The sequence below is a fragment of the Eptesicus fuscus genome, chromosome 6 (assembly GCF_027574615.1).
Source record: "Eptesicus fuscus isolate TK198812 chromosome 6, DD_ASM_mEF_20220401, whole genome shotgun sequence".
Lineage (NCBI taxonomy): Eukaryota > Metazoa > Chordata > Mammalia > Chiroptera > Vespertilionidae > Eptesicus > Eptesicus fuscus.
In genome coordinates, this window is record NC_072478.1 from 37,604,962 (window position 1) to 37,631,087 (window position 26,126).

Below are 26,126 nucleotides of genomic sequence, written 5' to 3' on the forward strand. Positions count from 1 at the left end.
ATATAAAATTTCTCCTTAGCCCTGCTGATGTGGCTTAGCAGTTTAGCATGGAACTATGAAACAGGAGGTAACTCTTCAATTCCCAGTCAGGGCACATGCCTGGGTTGCAGACTCAATTCCCAGTAGGGGGCATGTAGGAAACAGCCAATCAATGATTCTCTCTCATCATTGATGCCTCTCTCTCTCTCTCTCTCTCTCTCTCTCCCCCCCCCTTTCTATCTGAATTCAATAAAAATATATTTTTTAAAAAATTCTCCTTAATATTGTATATAAAGAAATGTTATGTAAAATTAAAATATGAAAATGTATTTAAACAAACAAAACAATTTAAAGTGAAAAATATGCAGAAATCACCACAGGCATAGCTTAGAGCTATTGCAGGTTCAGTTCTAGATCACCCCAATGAAGGGAATATCCCAATAAAGCAATTCATACAATTTTTTTGATTTCCCAGTGCATAGAAAAGTATGTTTACACTACATGTAGTCTATTAATAATGCAATAACATTATGTCTAAAAATGTACATACCTTAATTTAAAAGTACTTTATTGCTAAAAAATGTTAACCATCATTTGAGCCTTCAGCAAGTTGTAATCTTTTTGCTGATTGAGGTTCTTGCCTCAATTTGATAGCTGCTGACTGATCAGGGAGGTGGTTGCTAATGGCTGGGGTGGCTGTGGCAATTTCTTAAAAATAAGACAACAGTGAAGTTTGCTGCCTAATTGCCTCTTACTTTCATGAACTGCTATTTCTGTAGGATGCAATGTTGTTAATTACCATTTTACCCATAGAACTTCTTGCAAAATAGGAATTAACCCTCTCAAGCCTTGCCCCTACTTTATCAAACAAATTAATGAAATATTCTAAATCCTTAGCTGTCATTTCAACAATCTTCACAGCATCTTCACCAGGAATAGATTCTGTCTCAAGAAACCACTGTCTTTGCTCATCCATGGGAAGCAACACCTCATCCACCAAAGTTTGATTATGAGATGCCAGTTATTCAGTCAGCTCTTCAGGATCCACTTCTAATCCTAGTCATTTTGTTATTCCCACCACATCTGCAGTTACTTCCTCCACGAAAATCTTGAACTCCTCAAAGTCATCCATGAGAGTTGGAATCAACCTCTTCCAAACTCCTGCTCATGTTGATATTTTTACCTCTTTCCATGATTCACAAATGTTCTTAATGGCATATAGAATGGTGAATCCTTTCCAGAAAGTTTTCAATTTACTTTGCCTGGATCCATCAGAGGAATTACTACCTATGACAGCAATAACCTTACAAAATGTATTTCTCAAATGACTTAAAACCCAAATTATTCCTTGATCCATGGGCTGTGGAATGAATGTTGTGTTAGCAGGCACAAATCATGAATATTGTTGCGTGCCTAGGTGCAATGTAAATGAGCAGTGATATTCTGAAAGAAAGTGTTTCCTTCCTTCCTTCCTTCCTTCCTTCCTTCCTTCCTTCCTTCCTTCCTTCCTTCCTTCCTTCCTTCCTTCCTTCCTTCCCTCCTAGCAGCAGGTCTTTGTAGTGGGCACAAATATTCAGTAAGCCCTATTATAAACAGATGTGCTGTCATCCAGACTTGGTTGTTCCATTCATAAAACACAGGCAGAGTAGATTTAGTAATTCTTAAGGGCCCTGGGATTTTTGAAATGGTAAGTGAATAGTGGCTTCAACTTAAAGTCACCAGCTGTCCCTAACAAGAAAGTCAGCATGCCCTTACAAACTGAAGCCAAGCATCGACTTCTCCTCTCTATCTATGAAAGACCTAGATGGCGTCTTCTTCCAATATGAGGCTGTTTTGTATACATTGAAAATGTGTTGTTTAGTGCAGCACCTTCATCAATGATCTTGGTTAGATCTTACGCATAACTTGCTACAGCTTCTATATCAGCACTTTCTGCTTTACCTTGCACTTCAATGTTATGAAGATGGCTTCTTCCCTTAAACCTCATGAGTCAGCCTCTGCTAGCTTCAGACGCTTCCTCTACAGCTTCCTCACCTCTCTCAGACTCCACAGAATTGAGGAGAGTTAGGGCCATGCTCTGGATTAGGCTTTGGATTGTGGCTGGTTTGATCTTCTCTCCAGACCACTAAAACTTTCACTTTATCAACAATAGGACTGTTTTGCTCCCTTATCATCTATGTGTTCACTGGAATAACACCTTTAATTTCTTTCAAGAACTTTGCATTCGCAATTTGACTAACTGTTTGGAACAAGTGGCTTATCTGGCTTTTGGCCTAAGCAGCTTTCAACATGCTTCCTCACTGAGCTTAAACATATGCAGCTTTTGTTTTGAAGTGAGAGATCTGGGACTCTTCCTTTCACTTGAACACTTAGAGCCATTGTAGGGCTATTAATTGGCCTAATTTCAATGTTGTTGTGTTTCAGGGAATAGGGAGGCCCAAGGAGAGAGAGAGGAGAGAGGAGAGAGGAGACAGGAGACGAGACAGAAGACAGGAGACAGGAGAGAGGAGAGAGGAGACAGGAGAGAGGAGAGAGGACAGAGAGAGGACAGAGGAGAGAGGAGAGAGGAGACAGGAGAGAGGAAAGAGGAGAAAGGAGAGAGGAGAGAGAGAGGAAGAGAGAACAACCAGTCCATGGAGCTGTCAGAACACACACATTAATCAATTAAAATTACTCTCTCGTATGGGTGTGGCTCATGGCACCCCAAAACAATTACAATAGTAACATCAAAGATCATTGACCACAGATTGCCATAACAAATATAGTGAAAAAGTTTGCAATATTGCAAGGATTGCCAAAATAGGACACGCAGACATGAAGTGAGCAAATGCTGTTGGAAAAATGGTGCCCATACACTGCTCAATGCAGGGCTGCCACAAACCTTCAACCTGCAAAAAAATGCAGTATCTGCCAAGTACAATAAAGCAAGTGCAATAAATCAAGGTAAGCCTATATTAGAAATTTATGGCAGAATAGAATAATGTTTCCTCTAATTCTTTTTTTTATTAACATAAATTTCAACAAATTCTGGCTAAATGTAATGCATCTTTAATAAATGGATCAAATTTGTGATAAGATACTTGACAACTAAAAATTTGCTTACAGATGACATTATTAGCAATAAGTATTTTAATTAATGGAACACAAATTTACAAAAATATGTCAATGATAATTCTATCTAACTATTGTACACTGTAATAAAAAATTTATACTGCAATATACATTCATACATAAGGAAAGCTGTTTTTAATATTACATCCTATGTTTAAAATACTATATCTGTGCACTTCCCCAATCCTAATACCGCTCAGTATGCCACTATTCAGGCTATATGGAATAGGATTTAGGGGAGAATCATCAAAATCAGATTTAGATTTCCCACTGTATTTTATACTGATTAAAGTTAGCATGTACGGCAACCTTAAAATTTGAAAAGTAATCCCCAAACCTGTAACTTCACAGATGTGCACTGAAATGACAATAAGTGGTCTTAAACATTTGCTTGGGTGACGGTAGGACTTAGAAGCTTATTGCATGTTTATGATTCTCTAGAAATACACATATATCAGACTCAAATATTCGCCACCAGCTAGTGGAGAGACCTACTTACTTTTTATGCTTTACTTTATGACTCTTTTGCCTCAGCCCATGGTGAAAAAGAATAAAATCATTCTTATTCACTATCCCTAAGTGATGTGTTTGATAGTCATGGCTCAGTTTTTTATATAATAAACCAGGGAACAAAAGGACGTTTGCTAAAATGAGAAATGAAATATTATTCAATACTTCCTCTCAATGCACTCACATGTCTATCAATCCCGACAAGAGCAAAATTCAAATATATATAAAATGCATATATATAGATACATATGCATACATATTCGATGTCACACTTGCTAGAAGGAAACCACAATCTAAAACCAGCCATAAGTAAAAAAATAAAATAAAAAGTAGATATGGAATTGGTTTATCCATTGTATTTACTGCAGGCACATAAATTCTTGCCTTTTAAAAATTATCTTGTAATGGATGTGAAGATTAAAAGATCCCCACTGTTTATAATAGATGAGTACTTTCTAAAATAAAGCTTTTAATGGAGATGTTGCAAAAAATAAATAGTTTTATACCAGTAAGTGTAAATTAATGGGATTATTCTATCTAAAAAAAATAGCATTGCAAAAACTAGTTAAATGAATGAGATGGCTCTAACAAAATTAAACAAACTACTATTTTACATTAAAGGGGACAAATATCTGATTGTTGTAATTGAATTAAAATATTTTTAAATTAATTCTTTAATCCGGGTGAGGCTGGGTCCCGGGCCCGGGTGAGGCCACGTGCCCCTGGGTCCGGCCAAGAACAAACCAGAGGGAGTTGGACCTGTATTACCACCATTTGTCCACCATCCAGAGCTGAAAAGTCAGTGCCAACATGTACACATAAGGAACTGGTGGACATTGAAATCAGGTCTCAGAAGAACTGTTGGTCCAGAAAGAAACTCACTGTGGACTGATTCATTTGCTTGTCAGCATAACTATTATTGCTCGTCTCACATTCAGTTCTTATAAGTATATTTCTAGTGACACATGATCTCGCTCATCTAGGGGAAATGATGAAAAACATAGACTGATGAACAAGAACAGAACCAGAAACAAGGAGGCATCAATCGGACTATCAGGCCTCAGAGGGAGGGTAGGGGAGAGTGGGGGGAGGGGGGAGAGATCAACAAAGGACTTGTGTGCATGCATATGAGCCTAACCAATGGTTAAGGACAACAGGGGGGTGGGGGTATCCGTGGGGAGGGGTGTGGGATGGGAATGGGGGATGAGGACAAATATGTGACACCTTAATCAATAAAGAAATTTTTTTAAAAAATTCATTCTTTAAAGATTTAATCAGGATCCTTACATTGCATCAGTACAATATATATATAGTTTCCATGTGAAAATATCACAGAAATTAGTGACATATATATACATATATATATGTGTGTATATATATATATATATATATATATATATATATATATATATATATGAACTGATAAATCATTCAGAGTAAATATTACCATAAGATTACTGACAAAGATGAAATGTGTCTCAAAGTATTAGAAATATGGAACTAGAGATACTCAAGGAAATAATGTAAAAATCAGACAAAGTTATAAAGAGAAAAAAATACCTTTAGTGTTCAGGTCAGACAATTTGCTAAAAAAAAAAGTATGCACATAGTTTCTCATAATGATTAACTCAACACGCATGGACAGATATTTGTTAGGTAAGAGTACCTAAAATGCAATATTTTACCAACTAAATATCATGACACAAGTCAATGCTTAATAGCATGTCTTATTTTTGTCTATTTATAAGAATGTTTTTAAATGGTCTTTTGACTAATAGATGCTATTGTGCAGATAATATTAAGGGAAAAGATCCCATTTAAACAACTCCCTCTACTATTTCTTCATGTGTTTTTAAAGCTGAATATAGCCAATAAACTGTCTTTTATCAAAAATCATGTTAATATGCTATTGAGATTCACACAATAACAACTGAAATGAAAGAAGATCAAAATAAGGTGACTAGTTGATAGAAATGTCAGAAAGAAAAGTTCAAAACTCCAAAGCTGACCATCACACTAGTACAAACAAGAGGGAATATAATGAATGTGCTTGGAGTAATTTAGTATTATGAAGAATGTGAAACCATCTCATCAAACACAATGCTATTTAATTATCAGAACAGTAAGACATTTCCCCCAAAGACACTGAATTAAATATGCCTCTACCAAATAAAGCTTGTCATATCATTTTTAGCTCTTATAATTTTTTTCCTAATCTCTTTCATACATTTTACCCTTGAATTTTCTCCCTTCTCAAAATCCCTGCTACATAACCGATAATTAAAATAAACACAGGTAAATCAAGATAGATTTGTTCAAAAGGAGAGGAGCTGTTCACAGGAGGACCCATGCTAGAGAATCAAATGAATAGAAGTTTAAGGTCTGAAGCATTCAAATTAAAATCAGCCCCTTGAAATGTATCAATCTATACTTCCAAAATGACTTACACTATGAGTTGTGCTATTTAGTGCTCCCTTGTAGGTTATATTAATTAACTCAACCACAATTTTTTTAAAGTAAATTAGTAAAGTTTATAAAATAAGCCTCTTCTAAATTAGCATAGTCACTACTCAAATGTGGACACATATTGTGCCTAAACATTAAAATGATAAAAGGTATACCACAGGTGGTACTATCATTAGAGAAAGAGTAGATTCAATGATTATATTTTGTTCTTTGTCTTATAGACTTGTTTGAATATGGCTATCTTGTTTTCTTTAAAATTAATTGGAGTCATGCATGTCTTCTATAGCATACTGAGATGGCTACATCATTGATGAAATCTCATTGTGATTTCAGTTTTAGGATCAGTCAAGTTTTGCATAATATCATATGTATTAGGGAGAGATTGACAGAAAAAGCACATATTAATGTAACCTAAACTCATAACTATGACAACAGTTTACCTTTTTATCTGAATAAAATAATAGTTTACCTTTTTATTTTCATAGTTTTTTTATAATACCTCCATAATATTTAAATATACATACTTGGTTATGCATAGTTATTTTTACATAGATATAGTAAAGCTCAAATAAGTTCTATATATATGTATATATATATATGTGTGTGTATATATACATATATGTGTGTGTGTGTATATATATATATACATATATATAAAACAAATCATATTATTACTTCTCATTCTTTCAAAATATTTATTGAGTAATTTGTGGTCAGGTAATGCTAGACACTGGAATTAAAAAGTGTGAAAACAGGCAATTGTTAAGTGTATTAACTTCCTGCAGCTGTCATAAAAAATTACCACAAACTAGGTGACTTAAAACAGAAATGAAGGCTAGAATTGCAAAATCAAGGTATTGGCAGGGCTGCACTACCTCTGGAAGCTCTTGGAAAGTATACTTCCTTGACTCTTCCAAATTCTGGTGACTGTTAGCATTCCTTGGCTTCCTTAGCTTATGGCCACATCACTCCAATCTCTGCCCCCATCTTCACACTGCATCTCCCGCTTCTGTCTATGTATTCTTCCCTTCTGTCCATCAAATACACCCTGTATATCTCTAATTGATTTAAGCTCACCCAGGATAATCCAAAATGATCTCTGCATTTCAAGATCCTTAAATTAATTACATCTGCAAATAACATTTTTCCAAGTAAGGTAACATTCACAAGTTCAAGGTATTAGTACATGAACATACTGTATATTTGAAAGGGGGACATCATTCAACTTACCACTGAGTTTTAAGGAACTAAATGATTAATGGTAAATGAATTATCTAAGCAGAGAGTTAATAACAGACAAATAAATTCCATTAAAAGGGCAAAAAATAAGGCTTTCATAGGAAGGTAAGGTAACAAAACCAAGCATAGAAGATGAGGAAAATTTTCACAGAGATAAATAGAATTACAGCAGAAATTATCCAGGTAAAACTGAAGGCTTAATACAGGCAAATTCCTGGAGGAGAAAGAACATAAAATTCTCAGAAACCTAAAAATGTTCTAAGTGGTTAGAATTAGAAAGCTTGGCAGTGAAGTAGTAAGTAGTTAAACTAAAAAACTGAAAAACACACAAATACATGGACTCTAAATAACATGTTACTAAACAATGCATGTGTTAACAATGAGATCAAGGAAGAAAACAAAAGATACCTTGAAACAAATGAAAATGAACACACAAAACACACAGCGAAAGCAGTCCTAAGGGGGAAATTCATACCATCACAAGCCTACTCAACAAACAAGAAAAATCTCAAATAAACAACCTAACTTTATACTTAAAGAAACTATAAAAAGAAAAACAAAGTCCAAGGTAAGTAGAAGAAAAAAATGAATATCAGAGCAGAAATAAAAATAGAGTCTAAACAAAAAACACAAAAGATCAATGAAACCAAGAGTTGATTCTTTGAAAAATAAGCCAGATTGACAAACCTTTAATCAGACTCATCCTATATAACAAATATATAATATGCAAATTGACCATCATTCCAACACACGAGATGGCCGCCCCCATGTGGTCAAAGATGGCCGCCCCCATGTGGACACCACAAGATGGCCAGCAGGGGAGGGCAGTTGTGGGCAATCAGGCCAGCAGGGGAGGGAAGTTGGGAGGGACCAGGAATGCAGGAGAGGGCTGTTGGGGGCGATCAGACCTGCAGGGGAGGGCAGTTAGGGATGACTGGGCTGTCAGAGTAGGGCAGTTGGGGGGGACCAGGACTGCAGGGGAGGGCAGTTAGGGGCAATCAGGCCAGCAGGGGAGTAGTTAGGGGCAATCAGGCAGCAGGCAGGCGAGTGGTTGGGAGCCAGCAGTCCTGGATTGTGAGAGGGATGTCCCAGTTTGAAGAGGGTGCAGGCTGGGCTGAGGGACACACACCCCCATGCATGAATTTCATGCACCAAGCCTCTAGTCAATAAATAAAAAGGACCTAAAATAAATAAATTTCAGAAATGAAAAAAAAAAGAAGTTAAAACTAATGCTAAAGAAATACAAAGGACTGTAAGAAAATGTTATGAGCAACAATATGCTAACAAATTGAACAATCTGAACAAATGGATAAATTCCTAAAAACATGCAATCTTCCAAAACTGAATCAGGAAGAATCAGAAAATCTGAACAGTATGATTAAAACTAATGAAATTGAAGCAGTAATAAAAAAACTCCCAACAAACAAAAGTCCAACACTGGATGAATTCACTGGTGACTTTTATCAAACATTCAAAGAACTAATACTTATCCTTCTCAAACTATTCCAAAAAGTTTAAGAGGAGGGAAGACTCCCAAGCTAATTTTAGGAGGCCAGCATTATCCTATTTCCCAAACCAGATAAAGATATTACAAAGAAGCTCGGCTGTCAGTGTTGCTCAGTGGTTGAGCATCAACCTATGAACCAGAAGTCAAAGTTCCAGTCCTGGTCAAGACACATGCCTGGGTTGTGGGCTCGATCCCCAGTGTGAAGTGTATAGGAAGCAGCTGATCAAATGATTCTCTCTCATCACTGATGTATTTATCTCTCTCTTCCTCTTCTTCCTCTCTGAAATCAATTTAAATCTATTTTGAAAAAAATATATACTACTAAGAAAGAAAATTATAGGTAAATGTCCCTGATTAATATACATGCTAAAATCATCAGCAAAATATTATCAAACCAGATCCAGCAATACATTAAAAAGATGATACACCATGACTAAGTTGAATTTATTCTGGGATGCAAGGTGGGTACAATATCCACAAATCAATAAATGTGATGCACCTCATAAATAAAATGAAGGATAAAAACTACATGATCATATCAATGGATGCACAAAAAGCATTTGATAAAACCCAGCACCCATTCATGATATAAACTCTCAGCAAACTAGGAATAGAGGGAACATACCTCAACATAATAAGGGCCATATATGACAAACCACAGCTACCATCATACACAATAGGCAAAAACTACAAGTGTTTCCCTTAAGATCAGGAAAAATATATGGATCTCCACTTTCACCACTCTTGTTCAATATGGTACTAGAAGTCCTAGTCACAGAAATCAGAGAAGAAAAAATAAAAGGCATCCAAAATCGAAAGGAAGAAATAAAACTGTCATTATTTGTAGATGACTTGATACTGTTTATAGAGAAACCTAAAGATGCTACCAAAATACTACTAGAACTAATAAATAAATTCAATAAAATAGCAGGATACAAAATTAATACTCTGAAATCAGTTGCATATTTATACACCAATAATGAACATTAGAAAGAGAAACTAAGAAAATAATTTCATTTACAATTGCATCAAAATAATAATAAGTATAACCCATGGACACAGACAATAGGGTGGTGAAAGCCTGGGAGCGGGGCAGGGGCAGGGTTGAAGGTGTCAATGGGGGAAAAAGAGGGACACATGTAATACTTTTAACAATAAAGATTTATTTTTTTAATTTTAAAAATAATAAAATACTTAGGAATTAATTTAACCAAGTATATAAAAGACCTGTACTTAAAAATTCTGAGACACAGAAGAAAGAAACTTAAGAAGAAGGAAATAAGTGGGAGCATATGCTGTGATTCATGGATTGGAAGAATTAACATCATTAACATATCCATAGTACCCAAAGCAACCTATAGATTCAACACAATTCCTATCAAGATACCAATGGCATTTTTCACAGAACTAAAACAAATATTCCAAAATGTACATGGCACCACAAAACAGCCTGAATAGCCACAATAAGCTTGAGAAAGAAGAACAAAGTTAGAGGAATAACACTATCAAATTATAGTATATCAAATTATACTACAATGCCATAGCAATCAAAACAGCATGGTACTGACATAAAAACAGATATATAGATCAATGGAACAGAATATAGACCCCAGAAATAAACCCATGTCTTCATGGTCAATTAATATTTGACAAGTAGGCAAGAATATGCAATGGGGAAAAAAAGTCTAATCAATAAATGGTGTTGGGAAAGTTGGACAGATATGTGCAAAAAAATAAAATAAAATTAGACCACCTTCTTACACCATGCACAAGAATAAACTCAAAATGGATTCAAGACTTATATTTTAGACTCAAAGCCATAAAAATCCTGGAAGAAAAGATAAGCAGTAAAATCTCAGACATTTCTCATAGCAATATATTGTTTCTAATATATCTCTTTGGGCAAGGGAAATTCAGAAAAGAAAAAAAAACACCCACAAATGGGACTACATTAAAATAAAAAGCTTCTGCACAGTAAAAGAAACCACGAACAAAATGAAAAGACAACCCACTGAATGGGAGAACATATTTACCAATGATACAACTGATAAGGGTTTAATATCCAAAATTTATAAAGAACTTATAAAACTCAAAACCCCCCCAAAACAAACAATCCAATTCAAAAATGTGCAAAGGACCTGAAAAAACACTTCTCCAAAGAGGATATACAGATGGCAGATACACATATGAAAAGATGCTAAGTGTTATTAATCATTAGAGAAATGCAAATTAAAACCACAATGAGATATCACTTCACACCTGTGACAGTGGTTATCATCAATAAATCAACAAACAAATGTTGGCGAGGGCATGGATAAAAGGAAAACCTTGTATACTGTTGGTGGGAATGTAGATTGATGCAAGTTATTGTGTAAAGCGGTATGGAGTTACCTCAAAAATAAAATAAAATAAAATAAAAAATGGAACTGCCTTATGACCCAGTGATTCCACTTCTGGGAATTTATCTGAAGCGACCTGAAACACTAATTTGAAAGAATATATGCACCTCTATGTTCACTGCAGCATTATTCACAATAGATAAGATTTAGAGGCAGCCCAAGGGCCCACCAGTAGACAAGTGAATAAATAGCTGTGGTACATTTCCACAGTGAAATACTACTCGACTGTGAAAAAGAAAATCTTACCTTTTGACACAGCATGAATGGACCTGAAGGGTATTACACTAAGCAAAATAACCCAGTCAGAGGATGACAAATGCCATATGATTTCACTTACATATTGGATCTAATGAACAAAATAAATTTTAAAAATATAAACAGACACAAAGAACAGAAAGACAGCTGTCAGAGGGGAAGGGTTTGGGGGGCTAGGTAAAAAAGGTGAAGGGATTAAGCAAAAAAGAAAAAACAACAAAAAAAAACAACTCATAGACACAGACAACAGTATGGTGATTACCAGAGGGAAAGGGAGGTGTAGGGAGGTAGAAGAGGGTAGAGGGGGGCATAAATGGTGATGAAAGGAGACTTGAATTGAGGTGGTGAACACACAATACAATATACAAATGATGTATTATAGCATTGTACACCTGAAACCTATATGATTTTATTAATCAACTAGAGGCCCTGTGCACAAATTCATGCATGGGTGGGGTCCCTCCGGTTGGCCTGCGGAGATCAGGCCAAAACCCACAGTCCAACACTGCCTGCAGCTCCTAACTGCTACTTCCGCTCATCCTGGCCCCACTGCACCTGCTGTGGGCTCGCGCCCAATCAGTCCCAATCCTGGCACCCTCCAGAGGGGAGTGGTCTGCAGGATCAGGCCAAAACCAGCTCTCTGACGTCCCCTGAGGTGTCCCAGATTGTAAGAGGGCACAGGCCTGGCCAAGGGACTCCACTGGTGCATGATCAGGGCCGGAGAGGGACCACGGGAGGGCTCCAGGGCGTGTCTGGCCCCATCTTGCCCAGTCCCAATCGGCCGGACCCCAGCAGCAACCTAACCTACTGGTTTGAGCACCTGCCCCCTGGTGGTCAGTGCACATTATAGCAACTGTTTGACCAGTCAATTGTCTGCCCCCTGGTGGTCAGTGCACATCATAGTGAGCAGTTGAGCTGCCTTAGCATATCATTAGCATATTGCACTTTGATTGGTTGAACAGTCGACCAGTCACAGGATGACCAGACACTTAGCATATTAGGCTTTTATTATATAGGATGTTATCCCAATAAATTAAACAAAATTTTTTAAAATGCTCTAAGGAAAAATAAAAGAAGACCTTAATATGGTAAAGCTGTATTAAAGAAGAACTTCAATATAAATGTGTGGGAGGCCAATGAATAGATTTAAGAAGGGCAGTGGGCTGTATGTACAATGAATCACTCTGAATAATCAACTCTGGCTGCTATGAGGTAGAGGGAAGAAGAAGGCTGGAGTCAGGAGCACCAAGATGAGGGTCTCCTACACTCATCTATTGAAGTGTTTATGTTGGTCCCAACTAGGCCAGAGTCAAGGCGGATAAAAGAGATGAATTCAAGAGAGATGTTTTAGGAAGAATTGCTACTGCTTAGCAATCAAGTAAATTTGAGAGTAAAGATAATGAAAGTCCAATTATAATGAACACTGGGATGGATGACAATGTACTTTGTTAAGATGAGAGACACAAAAGGAGGACAGGTGTAGAGCATGGAAGAGAAAAACAAATTTCATCTTAATATTTAAAGTTTAAAATACATGTCTCTAGCTTTCAGACTGATGTGTGGACCATGGGCTAAGAGGGAAATTTGGGTTAGACACATTGATTTGGCAGTCGTGAACTTCAATGTGAGAGCTGAAATGAGGGGCTGGGTGAGATATCCCAAAGCAGAGTACAGAACAAGAAGTAATTCTAAAGACCTCTGACGAATATTCCATTTTAAGGAAAAGATAGATTAGAAGTAGGAGTCTATAGAGGACACTGGCAAATGTGTTTATGCATGGGTGGTAGTAGGGATGGGCAGTGGGAATAGGAGAATTAAAATAGGAGTTTGCACAGTCTGAATCACTCCAAGTTTACCTACTCAGCCCTCTTTCCTGCTTTTCAAAGTCGCTTTTTCTAATTTCTCAAGTCTCCCACCCATCACCTCTTAGCCTCAGATGAAAATGATTGCTTCAAGTAAGGTAGAATGCATGGTTAAATTCTGTCAAGTAATATGACTGATGAACTATCAAAGGATGTCTGATGACAATGGTGAAAGCAGTTAAAACAGATTGGATGAGTAGGATTTGGCCTGAGGTGGGTAGAAGTGGAAAGTAAGGAATTGGATGCATCCAGTTTGGTTATTACGAAAAGAAGGGAGCCCAGCCAGTTTGGTTCAGTGGTTAAGTGTCAACCTAAGAACCAGGAGGTCATGGTTTGATTCAAGGTCAGGATACATGGCCAGGGTTGCAGGCTCAATCCCCATTAGGGAGTGTGCAGAAGGCGGCTGATGAATGATTATCTCTCATCATTGATGTTTCTATCTCTCCCTCTCCCTTCCTCTCTGAAATCAATTTTTAAAAAGAGAGAGAGAAGGAGAGAGACAGAGCAGTGGTAAAAGGGAGTTTTTATTTTTGCTTTGCTCCCTTGCTCCCACACCTCTTCAATAGTGGGCAAAACTTGCGCAAAATTAAATACTGGAATGAATGATGGATCCGAAAGGAAAAGGCTGACAATGAATAAATGCGAAGAAAAAAATAATACGTGAAATACTTAAAAACAAAAATGTTGTGATCCATAGTCTGGATAGAGGTTGTGCATTTATCCTAAAAGTAGGGACATTTTTCCATAGTAACAGGAGGCAAATAGAGAACTGGGAAATACCCGCAGGTGCTTTTTCTGATTTTATGGCATGAGGTCTTGGCTCTCCCAATATGAAAATTCTACACTCTCAGTGAAGAGTGAGGCCAGGCTATCTGCTGAGCCTGATAAGAGAAGTGGTGACAAGGGAGATTTGAAGAGAGAAGAGAAGGCTGGAAAATGCAGCTTTGGAAAAGACAGATGAAGAGCTAAAGAAAAAAGCATAGAACGGTTCTTTACTGGGAGTCTCGGCTTCACTCTGCCAGTTTTTACTTTTAACTTACAAAAAGATTGTTTCCCTTGAGGTGACAAAACTAAGCAATATTTACTTTCTGATTGCATAGTTTAAAATAAGATGGCAGTTCCCAGTATTACAAACAAAGCAATAGCAACAAAGACTAACAGCAGAAGCCTTGAGCTAAAACGTATTTCTCATATACATTCCAATAATTGGAAATGCATTTACTAGTAGGTTCAACAGAACCTTTTTTATAATGCAAGAGCTTCAAGTGTTTAAAATGTTTCAAGCCTTTCATCCATTCATAGGAACAATAATTGATGAAATCAATTCCTAGGTGAAATTTATCTTTAATAAAAAAAAATTCAAAGGAAAAGATGGGGGGAAGAAGGCTCTAAGCAGGAAAAAGCAGGGAAGAGGAGTTAAAGTGGTAAGAGTGGCTTATGTTTCTACCCTTTCTTGAATATTATCCACTTGGCCTCCCTGATGTGTATCATTCCCTATACGTCTCATACAGTATTAGAACTCAACATGTTTGCCTCAAAATGCTGAGGATCTTGCAGAAAATGCAATTTCCTTCAGCTTGTGAAAGAGAAGTTGAAAGTTTCTACAGAAGTTAAGAGGAGGGTCAATCCCATTATATAGTTGTTAATCTGACAGCCTTCTGCTAGGCTATCTAAAAAAATTATAAACTTCACTCAGCTAGGGATTGAAAGCATGTTTTATCCTCTCTCACCACCTAGTTTTATACAATTTTCCATTCCTCAGTCTTCCCAGTCAGTTTATTTCTTAGAAGCACTAAAAGTGGAAATGAGACAGCTCTTAGTATGTCAAGTTACTCTCACTTAGCAGCATCATTCTTGATTTTCCCTTTACCATCTTACTGACAGAAGCAGCCAGAACAAAAGTGTTGAAATTCAAGTTACATAAAATATTAAAATATTCGACCCTGAAGACATTTTTAGATCATTTTCTTTGGAAGTTTAGACTGATTTAATGAAATAATTTATGAGATATATTATATCCCTCGAGGGCAAAATACACATAGAGAAATCAACACCAAGTGGAAAGAATAGCACAAAATATAGGGGGGAAGGTCACCACAGTACATTTGGTTGCTGAGTGCATATGCTGGGAAGAACTGAATTCTCTGTTGAAATCTAGTTGCTGCCAATATGTAGGACTGCAGGAGCCCTTGGTTCAAGTTACAAAAACATTAAAATAAGTATTATATTATTTTCATATGGGCTACTAAGAATAAAAAAAGTGAAACGTAAAAGAAGTTAAAGGTTCTTGGAACATTTTTTAGAAGCCTGTAAAAATTCAGAAATTTTTATATAACCGCATGATGGGTTTATGAACAAAAGGGTATAGGAACATATTTTGCCTGTATGTCCAATTTCAATCATCTAGAAGTCTAATAGATAATAATAGCTAACACTTCACGATTGCTTTCTATGTACCATCATGCTTTTCAATCATTTTATGCATATTAGCTTATTTAACCATTATATCAACTCAATTAAGTAGGCACTAATTTTATAATCATTTAGAAATGGTAAATCGGAAGCACAGAGTAGATAAGTAACTTGCTGAGGATTACTCAGCAACTAAGAGAACTGGAACTAAAAGTAGGCAGCCTAGAGCAAACAGAGGAAGAACCAAGATGGCAGCACAGGCAAACGCAAGTACTGGCAGCAAAATTACAGCTAAGCCCAGGATGATTCCTGTTGTGGAGGGTGGGGGTGGGAGGAGATGTGCAGGAGGCAGCCAATCAATGATTCTCTCTCATCATTGATATTTCTATCTCTCTCTCCCTTCCTCTTTGAAATCAATAAAAAAATATATTTTTTTAAATGCTTGCTTGTAATTCATGCTTGCTTAGTTCTCAAATGCTTGCTTGCAATTCATGTAGAGAAAAAATGCCTACATGTGAGTCATGGGCTTTATTTGTTATGGGACATGAAGATAGTCACTACACAGAAATATGGCTGTCTTTTTAATAAAATAGAATTACATTGAAAACTTCATTTTTTGAATAACTTTGAATACAATATATCAAAAATAATTTTTGCAATAAGTGTTATATGAAAATTAAAATTGACAATTTGTCAAGTATTAGACCAAAAACTATAAACAAAGCCCTTTTATTTTCTAGACCTTATTTATTTGTGTATTCAACAATCTTCCCTTCCAGATTTAACACATCTGTGGCAGTCCTCTATAATATCCATCGTTCTACTATGCTGTCTTGACATTGCCTTGCAAAGAGAGCCATTGATTAAACAAACCCGAACTGCCTTCCTAAAGGCAATTACTGCTTATACATGCATATACTATCTATAATAATCTATATCCATTAACCTTATATGTTCTTCACAGTACTATATATGTTGTTCACAGTTCTCACTATAACACTACTGGAAAGTATTGTCATCTCCATTTGATTTAAGAAAAAAACAGATCTGGGGAAGATCAATGACTTGCTCAAGAAATTGCACAGAGTGCTAAGTGCTGGACACAGAATTTGAACCCTGATAATTTGATTCCAGAGCCTACACACTTATATCCTAAAAGAGAATAAGAGAGCATAGAAATTCTGATATTTCTCCTCAAATTAAGTTCAATTGAATCATCTCGCTGGGGAGACATGCCAAAAGTAAGGAAAAAGGAAAGCCCAACTCATTCAAACTTGGGTGGCAGCCCTGACCCATTTGGTCATTTTTAATATAATATAAATGTTCAAAATGATTGATAATAAAATGTACTGTTTCTGGCTTTCTAGACTTCATGTACTGAAATAGCATGGCGTGAGTATTTGAGTACTTGAACTAAATTTAAAATTAGCCTTCTCAGCCCTCACTGAGACTCCACCACTCCTTTGTAACAATGAACTGATAGGCACCTGCTGGTAGTCTATGGCAACCGCCACTGTATTGATTATATTACCAGATAACAATGGCTTGCCCTATGTATAAACTGTGCAACTCTAACAGGCTAAATCCTTATTGTAATTCTCACACTTGCTAAATAGATATAAGTGTTCCTAGAGACAGATGCATTTTCCCAGAATTACATTAATAACATTTAAGTGATGCTTCAAACTCAATTGACTAATAGTTTTTTTGTGAATTCAATACAATGAAATAAGAAAGAAGTTACAAAAGTAAAAAAATAAAAATTGTAGGAAATGAAACAGTTGGGTGTGTCTATTTTTTCTTTATAAGTGAGACCATGTGTGTAGATGTATGTATATGTGTGTATTGCTAAATTAATATGTGAAATGAGTACATTTAATTTGACAGTACTGCTCATCCAGTCCACCTTGTGCTTTTTTTTCCTCACCACACTGGAAGTAGAAAAGTTGGAGAATACACTGATTTACCTACTTCTCTAAATATATTTATTTTTTCACCCTCTTTCTAGCCACCTATTGGAGTTTGGTAGCAACAGACACCAGCATATATGTGAGAGATAGTGGGGGTAAACATGTCTTCAGTATTTATGTGTGCCTTGAGTCTTCTTTTCAAGCATTAAATAAACCCAGTATATGTATTTTTGTGCTTGTCTAAATACATATTCTCAGTGGCACAAATGTTTTTTATTTGTTTTTTTGTTGTTGTTGTTGTTCACCCAAGCATTACAACTACATTTTGAGATAATTTAGGAATTGTTAAGTATTGGTGTGACAGATGGAGGTCATAAGGAGAGCAAGCATCTAGTATGTGTCTTTATCTTTACTGTCATCTTCAGAACCTCCTATTTCTTTGCACATTTGAACGAACCTTTGTTTCCATAATGGTATTTTTGTAAACATATATGTAAATATGAAGGACATAGAAGAACAACATGGTCATGTCAGATGGTTTTAAGATTCTGAAGTATCCAGGACTTACCTCTTCATCCTAAGCAAGCCAAGCAAATGAGAAATGAGCATGACTGCTGGACAGAACTTACCCAAACCTGAAACTGTATGCTACTCACATTGCATAATGTCTTGTCTTTATTTTAATTATTAGTCCCTCTTCTAAAGCAATTCTTTATAGATAGATAGATAGATAGATAGATAGATAGATAGATTTCAGAGAGGAAGGGAGAGGGAGAGAGAGATAGAAACATCAATGATGAGAGAGAATCATTGACTGGCTGCCTCCAGCATGCCCCACACTAGGGATCCAGCCTGCAACCTGGGTATGTGCCCTGACAAAGAATTGAACTGTGACCTCCTGGTTCATAGGTTGATGTTCAACCATTGAGCCACGCTGGTTGGGCTCTAAGGCAATTCTTGATGACTCACATGTTTATAAAAGTTTTACATGGGGAGACACAGTTGAAAATTTCTCTAAAGGCTCTCATGGCTACCTCTAACAAAACAAAGTTACCAAACAAAACTCATTTCTCTTCTCTAACCACTTAAATGGTCCAAACTTTCTCACCCTTTACCCTACATATTCCACCCCTGATTTGCTTTCTTTTATAGAAAAAAAGAAAAAAAAACACAAGGGAGGTTAATTGATCCAGGACAGCAATGAATGGGGGGGGGGGGGGTGCAGGAAACTATCTCATTATTTACCAGATTGTGTACAGAAGACTGTTTCATACTGTCTCCCGTGGGGCAAAGTAATGAACTAATCATGTTTCGATCTACTAGGTCACAGCAAATAATTAAGACACTTGTTACAGTCATCTGTGTGGTGAGATCCTATAACAAGTCAGAATGGATTTTCTATAAATTCAAGAAAAGGTCCTTACAACCCTAATTTTAAAATCTACATCTTAGCTAATTAAAAACAGTCCCAAATTAATTCATTATTTCACATCTAGTGTGTTGAGAATGTACCATCTGATTTCAAGAGGAGAAAAATCTTAATTTTTTTCTTCTGTTCTTAGCTCTTCCAATCTTTAGGGTGTTTACTGAAAAAGAAATATAGACATGCTCTACAGCTTTAGTGATCACCATGACAAAAGAAAGCATGTTTGCATACACTGGGTACCAATTATCTGACACCTTCCCATCATAAAATAAGTTTAAAATACCACAATATAATGTTCTTAGCTGAAAGGAAATCTCCCCCCAAACCCCCAAAGTGTGGAGCTAATATTAGAAGAGTTGGAAAAGATGCTGAGGGATCTCTTTGAGGACATATATATATATATATATAGCTTAAGTTTCACATCTACCAAGTATAGCTTACGTGTGGATCTGACTAAAAACAACATCTTACCTCAAAATATTTTCCATATCCAAGGTGTGATCTCACAACTTTATGTACATTTTTATGAGGCAAGCATGATTAGCCCTATTTCATAAATAGCAATTCTTAAGTACAAAGAAGGTTGTATAGTTTAAAAGTGACTTGAGTGTCTAGTTTTTGTTTGTTTGGTTGGTTTTTAATGTAAAATATCCAGGCCAAACATGTTCCTAAAATCATTCTGAACAATTCTGAAAATGTCTGATTTAAAATTCTGAGATTTTCATCCAACTTTTTATTTGCAAAAATCTCTTCATATTCTGATTACTTTTTAATTTTTTCTTTAACTCATATTGTTTGCAACTTAGTTACTAAACTATTTTACAGCTTTTTAAATCAATCATTTCAATGTATTCAAAAAAAGTGTTTTGGAGTCATTTTTATTTATTTATATTTTCATAAATGATTAGGAAAAGATATGTAATAATACTGAATGAAGTAGGTTTGTTCTGAAATATTGCTTTGTTCTAATTATCATCCTAATGCAGTTTAATGTATATCTAAATATACAATTTTAATTGTAGCTAAAACCAAAAAGGAGTAGCTACTCAAATTATTTTAAATAAAATTATGAACTATACAATAATCATACAGTACTCATCCTTCGCTAAATATCACATTCATTATCAATAAATACTTTTGTAATATATATGGCAAAAAAGTGGCAAAATTAACTCAATTGAAAATAACATGATAATTATGATTGATAATTTAATTAAATAACATCTAAACAAGAACTATAAAATATTTTTTAAAATTTTTATAAAACCTTACAAATTGCAAAAGCTTAATATTTATCTCAGCCTGATTCCAATTTTGCAGAGCTCAAACAATAAAATAAACCTTTTAATTACTGCATGACTAAAACTATTTTTCAATTCTCTTTGTATAAAAGGAAAAAAAAGCTTTTAGATAAATAGTTAGGAAATTTTTATGTCATATTTTTTATTTTCTGTAAAATGTTTGTAAAATTTCTGGGGCAAATGTTTAAATCTTACGGGACTTATAAGTATTACTTTTAATGTAAAATGATAATAAATACAAAGAATTGATTTGTAAGCATATAAGAGACTTGAGAAATATGTAAAACACTAAACAACACAAAAATTAACATGCAATTTGATCAGTGCTTTCTGTTTTCCCCTCCCTTTAATTTACCTCAGATAAATTAAATTATTATGTGAATTATTATTTACATAATAAACACTATACTGAATAGTAGATAGGCAAACTACTAGTGATATACTCTGATAAAATACAAATTAAGAGTATTTTAAAAGTATTAGCCATTCTGTGATTTTTGAATTTCCACAAATTAAAGTATTTCCCTAAAACCCACTGTAAAAATTAAACTACAAAAAACAATGAAAGTTTTCAACTCCTGTGAGCACTGCCATGCCACCCTTAAAACCACACTGTGGTTTGACAAATAACTGATGTAAAAATAGAGCTCTCATTTGGGCATGTGACTTGTTTTGAATAGCTTCATTACTTATTGCTTTCAATGCCCCAATCAGCACATAATCCTTAACCTCAGCATTTTACAACTTGGTGATAAATATAGTAAAAGATGGCTTTTGGAGAAAATTTTAGCAATCAACCAAGAAAATGTCTTTTTAAAATAAATTGCTAAATTTAATTAACACATTACCCCAATAGTCAACTTATATGCTTCAATTAAAAACCTTTGCATTTAGCTGACTTCCTAACATTGAAATATCAATACATTAGCAAAATATTACATCATAATAGTAAGCATGTTTAATTCATCACTGCAAGCAACTTTTTATTTTGTCAATTGCATATGTGTGCATAAAACTTAACTTTTACTTATCTGATACTTGTATAATGATGTCAACATACCCTATTTTTCTTTCCAATTATATTTATTAATATAATAAAACCAATAAAAGCTTACCTTTTCCTGTTTTAGAATGAATTCTTTCAGAAAGTAATTAATTTTACTTTTAAACTTGACTTTGTATCTATAAAAAGTATTAATTTAAAAACCATAATGTAGGCTAACAATATTAAAGTACATGACCGGCATTCATTTTATGACATTTACTACTATCTTTTCTTTATTCTTGGTTTCAAAACTGTTACATAGAATTAGTAAACTGGGATGTCACAAGATATCTATCTTGTTACTCTATGGCATATGAACTTTGAGAAACTGTTCCTTCTCTTACCACTTCATCCCTTTGATACCCATTAACTTATTATCTGATATTAAGCATCATTTTACTACAGAAGAACCAGAAACAAGGAAACCATTTTTGAAGATTTTAATGACAAATAAGAGAGTTGATTTGTCATATTTTATATTCTTACTGCATCATAGAAACCAATTTTTTATTAAGGGTCAAAATCAATAGACCCAGTTAATAGGTTGTAAAGGTCTCATTAATAAGATTAATTAGTTTTTAATGTTTGCTATACCAGCAAATATTTCAGATAGTTATTGTTAATTGAATGAGAAAATTCAAGAAAAATATTTTTCTCTTAGGTATTTTGTCAATATTGGAATGGAAGTTTTACATAATAGTGTATTAACTACCAATGGTAATAAAATTTCATTTCATACCAAGGGTTGTAGAAATAAGTGATCTAAATAGAAAAAAAAAAAATTAACATCCAAAGTACCCATGTCTTTTTTTTATTGCAATTACAGAATACACTTTAAATCAAAGTTCCATTTCTATTAGAAATGATGATAGATATCAATAACTAAATGAAAATATGTCAGCATTTTCCCTCAAAATTCCAATCCACCAAAAATCCATAAGCAACTAGTTATCTTTAGAGTCTAGCAACTGGTAATGATTACTTGTCATAATGAAAAAGCAGATTACCTCCATATATTTTACCAACTAACCACTCACTGTGTAAAAAGAAATTAAACTTTGTTAAGTATAAGAAACAATATTTAGTTGCCATTACTAAATATATTTCTGTTGTTCACAAGTGGACAACTTAAGCACTTCTGTATGTATGTGGAAGGTATGTCGTGTACATGGGTGATGACCCTTGAAATTAAAAATATTAATATTCCGAGCGGATGCACAGGGCTAACTGAAAAGTGTTATATCAATACCATAAAGAAGGCTGCAGTCAATTGTTAAAAGTTTAATTACAGGAACTGTTTTACTTATTAACAAACAAGGAACTCAACAATATTGGATTTCATCAACATTTTGTGAAGGGTGTTTTGCACTATTGCTCACTAAGAAAGATAGTTATTTTGATCCATGTTAAGTCAACAGCAATGCACATACTAATGGATTGCATACTAAGTAAAAATAAAGCATACCACACTACATGGTATTTCGGATTTGTGGGAAAGCTTTTAACCACAAACTGTTATCACCAGACTGTGAAACTGAAGGGACACGCTTGATAACTCTGCTGTGTGTACTCCACGGTGCCACCTTAGCAACAGGGGAGAAGAAACCCAGACGTTAAGTTCCCCAAGGGTGAAAAGCTGTTGCTAAGCAAAAATAACAACCTAAAATATAGAAAACTGTAGTTTGTGTTTTAATCACTACTTCACTATTTTAATGCTTTCATTTGCCCAAATTCAATATACACAGCCAAAGCAGATGAAAGGCAAAGACAAATCTCTGTGATAAACTTGCACCAAACCTACTCCCACATCCCACAAATAAGCAGTTAACCTTTCACCCAGATCAAAACAAAACCAACGTTAAAGACCAATTGTGAAAGATTAGCTTGACTTCTGGAGCTCTCTCACCCTCCTTTCCTAGCTCCTTTTACATTTCACCGTGTCATTGACTGCGCTCTTAAAACAACTACTTGCTTAAAACCCCAAAAGTCTCTCGAGTCTGTTACTGTCCGTTCTGTAAAGACTTGGGAGAAAACCCAAGCCATCCCCCACCTGCTTCCTGGGGCCCTCCCCCACCCGCCCCCGCGGGTCACAGCACGCCTTACCAGCTTTCCTGTGATCTTTCTCTGGGCGCCACTTACCTGCTGCTCCCCAGGCTCGGCGGGTTTCACCAGGTGCTTATCCTTGTACAGAGACCAGAGACCAATGTTGGGCAGGAATATTACAGCCACCATGAATAACAAAGTCATCTGCAGAAATCTCTTCTGTTTCCTCTTCATTGCAAACGGTAACGGAGAGGAAAAGTTAACGGAGATGATGGCTCCCTGACCGCTCCTGGCGTTGGATGCCACAGTCCTCTCCTCTCCCCTGCCAAGCACCAGAAACTGCGGAGGAGCTACAAACTTTTGTTGCGTGCTCAGCACCAATCTGCACGATTCAGAGGGAGTTGGGCATCTGCGGAACAAACGCACAGTTACTTTCCACCCCCCCGCAGAAAACTATGACGAAGGCACGATCTATTGGCTCAGAAGTAAATGACTTGGCTGAGGAAATCATTAAGCCTATTGACCTTCATTCATGTAAAGCGATGGAGTAAATATAATGGTTTCACAGACTTAATCACGAGTTATGAAAAGTCAATGGCAGGCTAGATACTGAAGAAGACGGGAGTTTTTTTGGTGTGTTTCCCCCCCCCCCCCCCCCTTAGATGGGAGGGCTGGGTGGTTGGAGGAGCGAGGAAGTCAAAACTGTGTGGGCGCAAGCGGCTCAGCCCAGCAAGTGTCAGGAAGAAAAGTGTCCGCTTTGGACACTGGAGCATCACCTCCCCCGTCTTCCCTGAACATCTCCTGTTCTGTTCCCCTGGGGAGTAACCCACCTGAACTCAAGTTCAACTCCCCGCGAAGCCAGCGTGCTGGTGGCCTCAGCGGGGACGGACGCGGGGACGCGGGATCCCGGAGAACTCCTGTGTGGATGGAGGGGCGCGAACTCCCATCCACGCTCCTCCGCAGGCAGAGGCTGGCCACCTGGGAGCCCGAGGGGACGGAGGCTACCGAGGTCCGCGGCGTCCAGCCGGGAGGCGGAGGCGCCCGCGCTTCCCCCCGCGCAGCCCTAGGAATGCGATCTTCCTTGAAGTCAGCTCTCTGCCCATCAATCTCTTCCTTCCTCCGGGGACGCGCTCACGCTCCGCTGTTCATGTTACCATTCTTTTCCGGCAACTGAGCGAACCCAGGGAGACGCCAGGGGCACCTCAAGAGTGCGGTCTTCAGCCTCCCCGGGGGGGAAGGGGACGGGAGGGTGGCGAAACCCAGTCGGAGCCGGGGTTGCAGTGAGTGCGGGCGCCAGGGAGGGGAGCAGGCTGGGAAGATGCGCCGCGCTAGCCCCCAGCGCGCGGCTCCCCACTCGCAGCCTCCTGCCTTCTGCTGAGATGGTGCTCGTGTCGACCACGACCACGTGTGGGAGCCCTGGGAGGGAGGGTGGGCGCCGGCAGGGGGGGCGGGCAGTGCCTCCCAGCTTCCAGATCCGATATAAACAAACCTGGGCGGAGGGAAGGGCGGCGGCAAAGGCGCAGCTGGAAGAGGACTTGGAGCGACCAGCCTACGCGGATACTCCCTTTCTCTACCAGGCCTTTCCTGGGCAACTTCGGGCCGGCTGAGAGAGCACCTTCCCCGCTCCTCTCACCCCAAAGGGGCCAGGCCGGAGATTCCGGAGGAATAGTCACCCGCTGCCCGTGGGTTTGCTCTGGATTCCTCCCCGGTGCCTGCGAGCCGGGCGCGCCGGGCGCAGCGGCGGGAGGCGGAGGCGAACGGTGGCTGAGCAGGTCCTGCTGAGAGGGGTTCCCCGGGCGGGCGGCGCGCCCTGCAGCTCAGGCCAGGTACGTGGTGGGAAAGGAGGAGGAAGAGGATCCCCAAGCGAGGCGGGGATGCGGTTCAGAGTTCCCCGGCAGCAGCTTCTGAGGCGGCGCCGTGGAGACCCGGGCGGCTGTACTTGGGTCTGCAAACACCAGGGGCCCCCGGTTAAGATTTGGCAGTGCCACCCCGCTCCTCCCCCGGCTCCGCTGGTCCGCACCCCGCGCTCCTTAATGAACGGGCTGCCTGTCCCTCACACTGCTCCCACGATACCCGGGAAATGTGGGGACCGGGGTAAGTCTGTCGGAAGGGGCTCCTTGGTCTCCCTAACGTACAGGCGCACCCGCGCCCCTGGCTGCACGCGCACGAACCTGTGGCGGCGTCTCCGAGAGATCTGCGCGCCTAGCACTGTGCCCCGGGCCCTCCCTGGATCGGAGCTCAGGACTCCTGCAGGAATGGGGGCTTTGAGGAGGCGACAGACATGCACGCAGTGCCCGCTGTGTCGGCCTGTCTACAACTGAAAAGGAAGGACACGACCATCTCTTTGTTACAACCTAGATGTGATGCTCACACGCTTGGGATAGATGAGACTGTGGGATCCACGATGGTTTTTTTTCTCCCTTCCTTCCTCCTCTCTTCTTCCTCTCTCCCCCACCCTCCTTGTCTCCTCCCCCTCCCTCTGCCTCCTACTTCTACTCTCTCCCTGTCTCACTTGAGACTCAAGACAGAGATGTGTGTTCTGCCTTCAACTCCTCACATTATACATTTTAAATATATTCGAACTACACACACACACACACACACACACACACACACACACACACACACACACACACAGTTTGAATTCATGAATAAAGCTTT

At 37.7% G+C, this 26,126-nt stretch overlaps 1 protein-coding gene across 1 annotated transcript in view; it reads right to left on the bottom strand.

Moving 5' to 3' along the window:
- Positions 1–23,699, bottom strand: part of GALNTL6 (polypeptide N-acetylgalactosaminyltransferase like 6) — a 982,562-nt gene extending 958,863 nt beyond the window's left edge. The window contains exon 1 of the mRNA XM_054717643.1: positions 23,562–23,699. Within this exon, the coding sequence (XP_054573618.1) occupies positions 23,562–23,699 (138 nt within the window). The remainder of the gene's footprint in view (positions 1–23,561) is intronic.
- Between the last annotated feature and the right edge of the window lie 2,427 nt (positions 23,700–26,126).